Here is a 13,661-nt window from a genome sequence, read left to right on the forward strand (position 1 = left end):
CTAAATCAATTCTTGCGTCGTTATAGAGCGGTTAGATGGCCAGTGATGAATAAAAACCTCTTAGACGATCTAGTCGATCACCTATGGACCATGAGGCTACAAGCTTATAAGAACCGCCAGTGAGGAGTTTTAAATTTATTTTTTCAATAAGTGGCAATGTTGTCATGATAAGTGGCCATGGCCTAGTTTGATTCTATTGTTGTGTGTGTGATTTTACTTTGTGTGATCATGTTTTATTATGAAAATAAAATTTCAATGCTTTATTAAGAAGATGATCTACTCAAGAAGATAATTTTTATTTTCATAAATTAAAACACAAACAATTCAAAGCAACTAACAAATAGCAACAACCACAATAATATAAACCAATATTGATTACATCCAAGATGTCTCATGAAGTGGATCATAAGTGGTCAAGCTTGAGTTGTCTCCTTCATCCTTCAAGGGGTGTAGCATCTTGAGATTGTTCCAAGATGCTTGAGGTTCCTACCTCCTTATCAATTATTTATTGTTGCTTCCTCTCCCAATAATTCCTCTTTCTTGGGGTAAATATTGATGGATCCACCATCATCGTGCGAGCATCCTCAGCGCGTTGCTCAATGAGTTGACATTCCTCGAATTGTTGTTGCCCTTGTTGGAATTCGCACTCACATTGTTCTTAAAATTGTTGTATTTGAAGTCGTAGGTCATCCGCATCTTGCTTATTGCCTTTTTTCTTAGCTAGCTTCTAAGCTTTGTCCTTGAGGACGTGTCTTCCTTGATGAAGTCGCACCCTCCGGATTTGTGGGTGTTTCACTGGAATCCAAGTTGATAGGAGTAGGAAAACTGTGGTTGGTATTTTCCATTGTTGGTGTGGGACCCAATTTTTCCATATTTGTCAAGTAAACCCAACAATGCTCAAAGGTGAAATCCATACCATTCGAGTTGTAGTACGTTGACTTAACATTCATGAGCTACATACAATATTCAGTAAATTAAATATTTTAAAAAATGACAGCTTACTATAAATCGATTAATAAACTATATAACAACATTTTACTTTTCACAACTATATGACAAATAAATAAATGGGTTAGTTACAGTTTACCCCCCTGAGGTTTGGGGGTGTCATCATTTCACCCCCTCTACTTTTAATTTTGACTTTTTAGCCCCTAAACTTTCCAACAATCAGCCGTGTCCAATTTCTCCTATTCCGTCCAAATTGGACGTTAAGTCTGACCTTTGAGGGCTAAAATGGTCATTTCAACATAAAAAATAAAAATAAAAAAAAAAATTTCTGTTTCTTTGTTTTTTTTTTTAAAGAGTATTTTTTTTTTTTTTTAGTCTTCAACCTATACACCACAAGTTATAATAGGTTTATAAAAAAAAATAAAAATACTCTAGGTGGTTGAAAGCCGCTCTCTAGTCTACAATATTTGTGATATATCTCCGATAAAGTGAAGAATTTAGGATATATCCCTAATAAAGTGAAGAAATATCTGTAAAAAATAATTTTACACTTTATCTGTAAATAAATATCTGTAAAAAATGATTTACACAGATATTTCTTCACTTTATTGGGGATGTACAAATATTTCTTCACTTTATTGGGGATATATCCTAAAATTCTTCAATTTATTAGCGATATATCACAAATATGTAGACCAAAAATGATTTTACACAGATATTTCTTCACTTTATTGGGGATATACAAATATTTATTTACATATAAAGTGTAAAATTATTTTTTACAAATATTTCTTCACTTTATTGGGGATATACAGATATTTATTTACAGATAAAGTGTTAAATTATTTTTTACAAATATTTCTTCACTTTATTGGGGATATATCCTAAAATTCTTCACTTTATCGGAGATATATCACAAATATCGTAGACTAGCAAGCGGCTTTCAACCACCTAGAGTAATATTTTTTTTTTTTATAAACATATTATAACTTGTGTTGTATAGGTTGAAGACCAAAAAAAAATACTCATTAAAAAAAAAAAACGAAGCAACAGAAAAATAATAATAATAATAATAATTTTTTTATTCTATTTTTATTTTTTTTATTATTTTTTATGTTGAAATGATCATTTTAGCCCTCAAGGGTCAGACTTAACGTCCAATTTGGACAGAATAGAGAAATTGGACACGACTGATTGAAATTGGAAAGTTTAGGGGGGTAAAAAGTCAAAATTAAAAGTAGAGGGGGTGAAATAATGACACCCCCAAACCTCAGGGGGGTAAACTGTAATTAATCATAAATAAATTATTGCTACTTAACATATTTCAATGTAATTACCTCGTCCTCCATATTTTTGTCGCTTCTTCGTTGAAAAGTCTCGACCTTGTTAAGAGCTTGCCGCCACTTCATACATGCTGGACTGATTTTTTTCCAACGAGCCTTGCAACTAGAAGGTGTTCTAGTTACGCAATACGCTGGTTTGTGCGCATTGTACTCCTCCGCAATACGATTCCACAATTAATCCAACGTTTGCTCAGTTTTGACAGCACCATCACCACCAATGGTGATCCAAGCATGGCAAAGAATAATTTCTTCATTATGCCTCCAAGAATCCTTTCTAGGAGCCATTTTTTAACAAGAATATGGCTAAATAAATGAACAATTTTGAAAGAAATGGAGGATGTTTGGTTAGAGGAATTAGGAAAGAATGAATTGGTATTTATAGAATTTTCTAAATTTTACTATTCCAACAGGTATATTTTTTTTCCCTATTTTCTGATAATTTTTTTAAAAAAAAAATTTGGTTAAAAATAGAATTAATAACCCTCGATTTAACAAGAGCTGTTGATCAGTTTTTCTCCTTCAATCTGAGCCCTCAGATTAAATATATAACCATTACAGTAAAAAAAGAAAAAAAGAAAAAAAGAAATTGGGACGACATCAGAGCCGTCCATATTCAAAATAGACATATCTGAGTCATCCTTCTCGTGATTGTTGCACAGTTCAAAATGGTCAGCAGGGGATAGCTTTGTCAGGCGGGGCCCAGCAGCGTAGCTGACTTGTAGGCTTCTTCTTCCTCCAGCGCACCACGCACGCGTCAACATTCCTTCTCCCTCCTGCCCAACGCGTTGGCTGCCTTCTCCCCTTCTGGTGCGTTGCGTCCTCACTTGGGCTGACACAACCAGTGTTGTGGCCCCAATAAACAGTGCACGGGTCTTGGAACTGAATAAGTCTCATATTTGAGACTTGGGATGAGCCCAAGTCCTATAATACCAGTTTTAGCACCCTCTAAAAAGCCTCGTTGGAGACCAAAAGTCCTATAATTGTCCATGTTCTGGTATAGGGCCTCCTTGTTGGAGTTGCCCTTAGAGGAGTTCAAATTGAGTTGGGCTCCGATATTTTGCTATTGGGTGCCAACTTTGGGCCTAGACTCAATGTTCCAACAATTTTGACGACACTATTATTGGACTTAAAACTAAATATTGTCCAATTTCATTAAAGAATTTCATTCATCTCATCTTTCAGCATTCTAATTTGATGGCACCTTTATTTACCTGGAATTAAAAATAATCATGAATTGGAGACAACAGGAATATGAGAAGAAAGAAATCGGTCTTGATTTCGGAGGTTTTTATAGGAAAAGATATTGAGGCAGAATGATTGATTGTATTCATTCGTATGAAATATATACAGAATATCTACTTGGTTCTCTAACAAGTCACAAGACCAAAAAGGAATGACAACTATACAATTACAATTGAATACAAATTGATACAGATTATTGGAGAGTGGATGTCAAGAACTCCCAACTTGCACATGAGTGATTTACTTTTTCCCCAAAGCCTTAGTGAACACATCTGCCAATTGCTGTGAAGAAATCATATGTCGAGTGACAATTTCACCTTGTAAAATTTTATCCCGAATGAAATGGCAATTGTGGGAGTGGTCAAATTTTACTGGGCCTGCAATTAAGGCGATTAACTTCGTAGTTAGTATAGCATTAAATTTCAGTCATGAATGCGGCGATTATTACGACAATAACTACGCACAATGATTATGATTATAAGTGCACAATGAATGACTGTCATAAATACACAATGAATGACGGTCGTAAGTACGCAATGATTAACTGTTATTAGTGCAGCAATAATTGTCATTATAAGTGTGTAAATAAATGCAGCCATCAAAGCAGAAATAATGTCGGCTTGTTCCCAAAGTAAGTCATCGCCTATAGAAAGGAGGCTCGAGGTCCAGGTAATCCATCGAATTCCAATTCTCAATACTCCACTACTAAGAAAAAAATTGACTTAGGTATTGGAGGGTTTTCTGCATGTACCCCCCCTTCTCCTCGAGCCGACGGTCAAACTCCAAGTCAATGCTCGAAGGAAGCTTCTCGATTATTCCCGGTTAGCGACCGCTCCAGTCCGCATTAATTAGTGAGTCAAACTCCTCAACGGAATTTTTCGTCACCAATAAGTGGCGCCGTCTGTGAGAAACACTTATCCCTAAAAAGTGATGGCGGGAGCTGCCCCTGACGGGATTCTATTTCTATCACTAAGGACTGGGAGTGATGGAATACAAGCCCGAAGTGACAAAAGTCTGGGTAACGTAAACTAGCGTTCTTTCCTTTAATAATCATATTCTGACTTTTTCCTTTCATATTTGAAATATATTTGTGGTTAGTGTTGTTGAAATGCATGTGTAAGGCTGGTGGCCATAGTAAATACCCAAGGCCAGTGGCCGAGGAGAATAAAATGTTGTTGATCAGATTCAAAGGGAAATGGGGGCAATTCCATGTCTCATGTTGAAAATGAATCTTTGCCTTGAGGAAAGAATCGAGGCGGCTAGGGCCCGAGGAAAGAATCGAGGTGGCCAGGGCCCAAGGAAAGATTCAGGGCGGCCAGGGCCCGAGGAAAGATTCAGGGTGGCTAGGAAGGCCAGGGCTCGAGGAAAGAATCGGGGAGGCCAGGGCCTGAGGAAAGAATAGGGGCGGCCAGGGCTCAAGGAAAGAATCAGGACGACCAGGGCTCGAGGAAATATTTGAGGCAAGATTTGAAGCAGCCAGAGAATGGAAATTTCCTCTTAGGAAGAGTGTCCAAAGAGAAAATTTAGGGGCATTGTGGGAGTGGTCAAATTCTGCTGGGTCTGCAATTAAGGTAATTAACTCCGTAGTTAGTATAGCGTTAAATTTTAGTCATGAATGCTGCAATTATTACGACAATAACTACGCACAATGATTATGATTATAAGTGTGCAATGAATGACTATCATAAATACGCAATGAATGACGGTCGTAAGTACGCAATGATTAACTTTTATTAATGCAGCAATAATTGTCATTATAAGTGTGAAAATAAATGCAGCCATCCAAGCAGAAATAATGGCAGCATGTTCCCGAAGCAAGTCATCGCCTATATAAAGGAGGCTCAACGTCCAGGTAATCCATCGAATTCCAACTCTCAATACTCCACTACTAAGAAAAATATTGACTTAGGCATCAGAGGGTTTTCTGCAGGTACCCCCCCTTCTCCTCTAGCCGACGGTCAAACTCCAGGTCAACGCTCGAAGGAAGCTTCTCGATTGTTCCCGGTTAGCTCCCACTCCAGTCAACATTAATTGGTGAGTCAAACTCCTCAACGGAATTTTTCGTCACCAACAACAATCCATTTCAATATGTCGTGTTCTTTCATGAAATACAGGATTCGCAGCAATATGTAAGGCTGCGATGATCACAACGTAAAATAGCAGGACTTGAAATAGGCATATGTAAATCAGCCAATAAGTGTCGCAACCAAGTAAGCTCACAACATGTACCTGCCATAGCTCTATATTTAGCTTTTGCGCTTGATAATGATACAGTCTTTTGTCTCTTGGTATGCCATGAGATAAGAGAATCTCCCAAGAACACACAATAGCCAGTAGTAGATCGACGAGTGATAGGACAACCCGCCCAATCAGAATCACAAAATGCTCTTAAGTTCAGATTGACTTCAAATATCTGACAACTCGAAGTGCAGCAGCCATGTGAGGTTGACGTGGCTCATGCATGAATCTACTAAGAATATGAACAAAGTATGTGATGTCAGGTCTAGTAATTGTAAGATATATAAGTCGACCAACTAAATGCCTGTATGCAGCAGGATCTTTGAGTGGTTCTCCTTTATTTGAAAGCTTGGATTCCTCCATAGGGAACTCAATTGGCTTAGCACCCAAGTCGCCACTATCTTTGATAATCTCCAAGGCATATTTTCGTTGAGATATGTAAATCCCTTTCTTGGAACGAGCTATTTCAATGCCTAGAAAAAATTTAAGATCACCTAGGTCCTTGATACTAAAACGAGTATGAAGGAACTGCTTCAGGACATTAATAGACTCCATATTGTTCCTTGTGATCAGAATATTGTCCACATAGATCAACAAGATAGTGAGGGATGCACCATTCTTGCGGACAAATAAAGAATAATCAGCTTGGGACTGAGAAAAACCAGCAGCAAGAATGACCTCTGTGAACTTAGAAAACCATTGACGAGAGGCCTATTTCAATCCGTATAACGACTTGTGGAAGCGACACACAAGGTTCTCCCCCTGTCGTCGAAGACCAAGAGGAGGAGACATATAAATTTCTTCCAACAAATTACCATTTAGGAAAGCATTATTAACACCTAATTGATGTAAAGACCAATTCTGACTAGCAGCAACAGCAAGAAGACAGCGGACAATTATCATTGTTGCAGTAGGAGAAAAGTATCATGACAATTAATACCTGCAGCCTGAGTAAAGCCCCGAGCAACAAGTCAAGCCTTGTAGCACTCGATAGAACCATCAGCCTTACGCTTAATCTGATAGACCCATTTACAACTGATGGGGCGTTTGCCAAGGGGTAAAGGAACAAGACTCCATGTCTGATTGTCAATAAGGGCTTGAAGCTCAGAATTCATATCGTCTTGCCATTTGGGACCGGTTGCAGCAATATCACAAGATGTCGGTTCCAACAGATCTGACAGTCAAGATTCATAAATAGTAATTACGGAGTTATTTCACTCAAAATGAAAGGAATACCATCAAAAGTAAAAACAAAGACAAATTAAAGCTTAAGTAAACTGGTATAATAACTTAATTGAAACAATGGAAGATCGAGGAAATGATAAGCATAATGTGCTTATCACAGGACTTCAGCAGTTTTTTGGAATTGGTAGGCAGCTATAAACCTAAAATATATAGTTGAATTCCAAAGAAAAGGCAAAACGTAAAAAAAGTCACGCCAAGATGCCAAGTGAAGAAAGTGCCATAGGACAATTAAATAACCAATGGATGACACATTCACAAAAACACAGAAGTTAGATTCATTCGATACAGTAATGGTTTTCATATCAGAAGTGATGACTATAAAAGTTGGTGAAGCTGGAATTTGGCATTGGAAAATCATCAAATGCGGATGAGGGAACCCTGACTAAGTCCTCAGATCATGGGGCTTCAATTGCATTAGTAATAACCATTTTGCTCATCTCCTTCTAGGTAAAACTAACAATCCAACGAAGCCATTGGCAAATGTGTCTATTGTTCCAAAATGGCAAACCCATGAACTTCTAGGCAAAACTCCACATGCCCCCGGAAGATGGTCTTTTATTTTATTATTAGTATGCAAAACAGTAACAAAAAGACTTCTTTTGCTTGCCCTCTGGATGATTAAAAGAAACTCTCAAACTTCTAAACTATCAAGTAAAAATGAAAAATGCTAGATACAGCAAACTATGCGAGGTTTAGTACCATTTGTTCATAACAGAGTAATTGCTAGAATTGAAAGACCAAGTAAAGAAAATATGAAATCTTATTCGTCCAGGTTAAAGCCTTACCACAGGAAACTACCAAATCTCCATCACCCCACACCACCACCACCCACCCCCCCCACCAAAAACACCCAAAAAAAAAAAAAATCCATCTATAGTATAGAGCAAAGGAAACAGTTACAAAGTTGATTTCAGAAATTTTCCTTAAACGGCGAAACTAAACTCTCCGTATGATTTCACAAACACAGCTGGTTCAAGTGCCAAATCAGCAGGAGTCTCAAGAACATTGACACATGCCCCGCCGTTTGGATTATACAGCACCAAGTACGTTCCATCATGATTCATCAAAACTTCACCGTTCTCTAAAAATGCATATAGGATTAGAAAAACTGTAACGATCTCCTTGAGGAAGTTGATGTATTCCTGTGCGAATTTGCATAACTTTAGTCCAAGATTCTTTCATCGCCCACATTGTAATTTCACTGCTGTTATAAATATATACCAAGAGACCATTTTCAGCAATCTCAATCCGAGCAGAGATATACCTTCCGTCCCGACTATGATATGACAATGGAATCAACTCCTGAAATGTCTCCTCTGCTGAATCAAAGGACACGATCCTTGCACTAGGTACCTGCCCATTCAAATTAACATAATCGAGGCCATCAATAGTCCTCCATGACCCTGTTTTGAGCTGAAACATCACAACTGCGGTTGCAAGAGTACCATTTCTTTCGCCTTTGCAGCCAAATACAACCTTGTAGTCGTCAATGGTGGAATCATAACCAAAACCATAAAACATTACAATACCCAAATGAGAGTGATTCGGCATCAGTAACAACCTGGTAACACTAGTACTAGGGTTCCAAAAAATAACCAAAGACAAATTTTTCAGTAAACACATTGCAAGAACCCACAATTTTCAAAGCTCCAAAAGATATAGGTAGATCAAGCTTAGTGCTTGAGACGCGGCAAGCGGCGTCATTTAGTGCTCTGAGGTCAATGGATTGGACGGGATCGACTGAGAAAAGAAGCCTGCGGCAGAGGTTGGCGTTGAAGCAGCCGAGGTCGCCCAAACCATAGTTTGCAGTAATCAACCTTATAGGATCAGACTCACCAAGTACGAGCATGTGCCTATTGAAAAACCAGGGTTCCCCAAGCAGGATCTTATTGCACTCATCACAGCACTGAAAATGAAACAGAAATCGGCCCTCTCCCACCACTAAGATGGCCGAGTGATCACCAAGTCCCCAAATCGCTGAGAGAGTGCTCGGAAGGCCCTTCTCATCGCCTACCTTCCTTTGAACCAAACGCCCCACTAAGTAGAAAAATTCCTCCGTCACCTCCGCCGAACCAACCTCCCCAAAATCCACCACTGCGTCCTCCGTCAAAGCCAACGCCGCCACAAGCGTTGATGCCATGTCCTCTTCCATCACTAAAGTCAAAAGAGAAGATGCACGAGCTCAAACGAAGTTTCTCAACCCTAGCATAGAGCGGCTAGGTTTTATATGAGAGCATTTTACGATAACGTATCCTTGGTATATGTTGAAATGACTGAAATAAACCAACAAACAAATGAAAACCTAAACTGTTATTTCACAAAGTTATTCAATTAAGGGTACAATTGAGGCAGATGCAGAAATGTCTATCAAATGCGCAGACATACTTCTCCCCCTTTTCTTGAATCCCACCTTGAATTACAACTAGGCAGTTAACCTCTAGCAGCCTTTTACTTCAGCTTGATTCAAATATTTTCGAGATTTCCTTGAGGTTCATAGTCAGGATACATTAGCTCCCCAACAAATCTGACAATCAGGAGTTATGAAGAGTTAAGTACAAGCACTTCACACCCACAAAACCAAAAATAAATCAAGCTCGAGCAAAAACATGACAAGGCAACTTCATTCAAACAAATGGTGAAAGAAAGGATAGGCAAATTTCTGAGTAAATGAAAATGGTGGTTTGGACAAAAAATTAAAAAACAAATATCACCATGATGTCATGCTAAACAAAGTGGACATGTCCCAAAATGGCCAGAATATAGGAAAATTTTACCACTGCATGACACAATGTATTAGTGATTCTACAAGAGAAGTTAAATTCACAATCCACACCAAATGTTAGATCATTCAAATCGCGAGTAATGGCTCTCATATCATAAGTAACGTATGACTCTAACGATCAGTTGAATTTGAATCAACCAATGTGGGGAAAGGAACCCTGACCATCTCCAAATGTCATCGAATTAGAATACAAACTTTATAGTGTCGAGAGTGACTTTCCATCACATAGTAATATAACCAACACTATGCCCAGCTCCAGAAGGATCAAACAAATTATCCAATAAGCATTCTTCTAGTTCAGAAAATACTGAGGGCAATATAAAATAAAATAAATAATATAAAAATAAAAATAATCACTGAGGTCATTGACAGAGGTTTTCAATTGTTCCAAAATGCTAAATCATTAAACTTAGAGACATCAATTTCGCCCCTAAAAAAGTAACAAAACCAAACCTCTATTGCGACATCAATGCCCTCTGTATACCCAAAAGTAACTTCAAGCAACTAAAACTATATTAATCAGAACAATCAAACTATATTTAAAGAGTCTGTCTCAGCAATTCCTATAACTCAAAGCCAGGTACGAAAACTGGAACATAATTTTTTCATGTTAAAGCCATATACAAGGTAACGATAAAAAATTGCAAAGTCAGCATTTTCCCACTTTAGACAGAAAAAAAATGCATAAAGCGAGCAAAGGAAAGATAACTAAGCTATCTTAGGAATATTTTTCATTTTGAATCAATGTGATGTGGTAAGTAACTAAAATTTCGAAGAGGTATCCAAAAGTATCAGAAGTGGAAAATAGATTAGGTATATGAATGCATTTCCAGTGACCCTTGCCAACCTAAGAACATGATTGAAATTTAGCAGTATTTCAGTTTCAACTTCCAACAGCTATGAAGTATAAAGATTGATGAAAGACATAACTCATGTATAAATTTCAAACATGCTTTTCATTGGAACACTTATTACACTTGAAACTTAATTAACCAAATATAGCATGTCACACATTCCCTAAATTTATGCATTTGAACCAATACTGAAGTAAAGACTGAATGCTAAACATAGTTTTCCAGCGATTGTTATTACAGTCAACAAAAGTGTAAAAAAGAAGAGTCACAGACTCACACCAAATGGCAAATGAAAAAGCAAACGTGCGATACTGGTGCGTAATACTCTCTCCAACAACAAAAGTAAGATCCAGAAAAATAATGACAGACAAATCCAAATACTACTGTTACATTAAATTTTATTGTGTAAGTACATTTTCTTAGCACTATCATGTACCATCATGCCACTCCTAACATAAAAGTTGCATGCCAGGCATCATATTTGACAGAAAAGAGCAATAAAAGACTCACCATGTTGATGTCAGATGTCTGCAATACGGCTGGTTACTGGTGAAACTAAAGTCTCCCTGTAAATGGCTGTATCCAACTTCCATTTGTTTTGTGTCCTAATAACATCCCTAAATATCTGTTCCTTCGGGCTATATAACACCAAGGACTGATAATTATCAATTTTAACCATCAAAACTTTGCCATTCTCTAAAATGCACAGAGGTGTCAAGAGAGATAATTCATACTCTTCAGGTAAACTCTCTGAACCTATAACCTCGGTCCAAGACTCCTTGACCCCATATTCCTTCATCATCCATATTCTAAAACCAGTGGTCTCATTGTGTAGGAAGCCAAGTATATACACACTGAGACAATCTCCAAGAGTAAAAATATAACTAAAACAGGCATGATAGGGCAATGCAAGCATCTCCCTAAACTCCTCCTCCCCTAAATCAAATGAGATAATCCTCGACCCTGTCGGACGATAATATCAGTGAATGTGGTCTCTAACCAATGCAGAACCCCGTTTAACAAGTACCCCCGCCCTGCCAAGTTAAAGTAATCGAGACCCTCATGGGTCCTCCATGAACCCGATTTTGAACTAAAGACCTGAACCACTGTTTCCTCAGAACCCCTAACTCTATAATTGTGCCCTCTCACTACCTTATAATCATCATGAGTGCAATCATCAGTACGTTTTGGCAACACATTGGATTCTCCAGCACAAGGGTTCCATATCGCAATCCCTTCCAGGTCAACATCTACGCATATCAGCCCATTGCAAGAACCTGTAATTGTTGTAATACTTGAATCAGGGAACATTACCGGAAACTTGAGCTTTCTAATTGCAAGATGAGAATCTGCATCATTCAGATCCTTCAGGGCTTCGTAGTCTATGGATTCGACAGGACTCGTCGAGAAAAGGAGCCTTGAGGTGGACTCGGTGATGCCTTGGGTTGCGTAAGTGAAGTGCTTGGTGACAAAATGAGACTGGGAAATGAGAGCACGCCATGACTTGCAGACGCAGCGAAATCGCATCAAAGATTTGACCGGTAGCCTTGCCAGAATCTCGTCAAGGACGCCGTCGTGGTCGGCGAGACTGGTAAGAGCTCGCTTATGAAGGCCGCCGGCGTCCGCCATGGAATTGGTGGCGATTAGTTTGAATTCGGAGGAAGGCCGATGCGGTGCGTTTTGGAGGAGGGGTCTTTGGAGCTGTCGAGTTTCTTGAGGAGTGCGGCGGCGGCGGCGCGTGTATGAGGTTCTTCGAGTTCTTGTATATCTTGGATTTTGAGTTCGATCTTGGTTGGTTTTCGTCTCAACATTTCTGCTCTCTCAACAGTTTCTCATCAGCTCTTGGGCCACTGCGTTGTCACTTCTGAGTGTGTCGTTTTGGTCTGAAATGAAATGCGTTTTGCTAAGCTATCTCGGCTAAGCTAGCACGTTTTTGAATATAAAATGATGGCTTCCTTCTTAAATTAGCAAACTATCTCGGCTAAGCTAGCAAGTTAGTAACATACTTATCCAGCCAGCATTTAGATCAAGGTCTATAAGAATATCTCAGCAAAGCCAGACTAATCTCTGGTCTCATGTGCACAAATTCGAAGGCTCCTCAAATTTGCAAGTCACAAACTTGTCAGAGCTGGGACTCGAACGCTAGACGTGACGGTTCTGGGTATCCCATCAAAGCTAAACTAATCCCCAGCTACAGGTGCACAAATTCAAAGGCTCCTCAAACTGGTGAGAGTTGGGACTCGAACACTAGACATGAGGGTTCCATGCTAGGTCACTTGATTAACCTTACTGTGCTAAATGGTTAAAAAATACTACTTTTTGATCCAGACAGATTAAAAAAAAAAAATTGCGAGTGAACTGTGTTCTATTAGTCATTTGAAATAATTAATGGCATAAAAGTTACAGTCAAAATCATGGAAGAGTGAGGTAAGAATAAAAAAATTTAAAAAAATAAATAACTGCCAAACACTCTTGTTTTATTTTATATCCAATCGCACCTGACCATAAATTTTATGATCATTAGTAACCAAGGGAACATATGTGTACTTGAGTATCTTTTTATTTTGATAAAAGTGATTGTGCTCTATGTGATTCTAGGTAGGGTAGTTCATTGAAGTGTCAAACCTACCAAATTCTAACTCATTGCCAACTTGCTCGCTCCAGTGCCCAACAAGCATCTCGACAGTTGCTTAATCAGTGACCTCACCAATTGAATTAGTGCCACATTTTCAGTGATCTTATAACCTAATTGACAAATTTCACCACCACTTCATCAACAACTCTATACATGTCTAATCAGTAACCTCGCTAACTGGTCAGCTATCGGCCAACTAACAAACCCTATCGCCACCTCACTAGGAACTGTATGACTTGTAGACACAATGGAATCACATCCAGGATTTGATTTTTTTTTTTTTTGAGAAAAGGAGATACTTTTATTCATATATCCATGGCCAGAAGGCACGTACATCGAATGCTGTCTTACACCAAAATCATACATGATATAAG

The 13,661-nt window shown here is 38.5% G+C and overlaps 1 protein-coding gene across 1 annotated transcript; it reads right to left on the reverse strand.

The window, feature by feature from the left end:
• Nucleotides 1-9,309: 9,309 nt before the first annotated feature.
• On the reverse strand, nucleotides 9,310-12,570 carry LOC112186147 (F-box/kelch-repeat protein At3g23880). Its single transcript, XM_024324502.2, has 2 exons — nucleotides 11,163-12,570; nucleotides 9,310-9,540 (listed from the first exon to the last, which is right to left on the reverse strand). The coding sequence occupies exon 1, from the start codon at nucleotides 12,279-12,281 to the stop codon at nucleotides 11,589-11,591; it is 693 nt and encodes a 230-aa protein (XP_024180270.2). The 5' UTR covers nucleotides 12,282-12,570; the 3' UTR covers nucleotides 9,310-9,540; nucleotides 11,163-11,588.
• Nucleotides 12,571-13,661: the final 1,091 nt, after the last annotated feature.

Source organism: Rosa chinensis, chromosome 1 (genome assembly GCF_002994745.2).
Source record: "Rosa chinensis cultivar Old Blush chromosome 1, RchiOBHm-V2, whole genome shotgun sequence".
Taxonomy (NCBI): Eukaryota; Viridiplantae; Streptophyta; class Magnoliopsida; order Rosales; family Rosaceae; genus Rosa; species Rosa chinensis.

Bases quoted from the DNA above. Each gene is read 5' to 3' on its own strand.
- LOC112186147 (XM_024324502.2), bottom strand. From the start codon at position 12,281: ATGGCGGACGCCGGCGGCCTTCATAAGCGAGCTCTTACCAGTCTCGCC.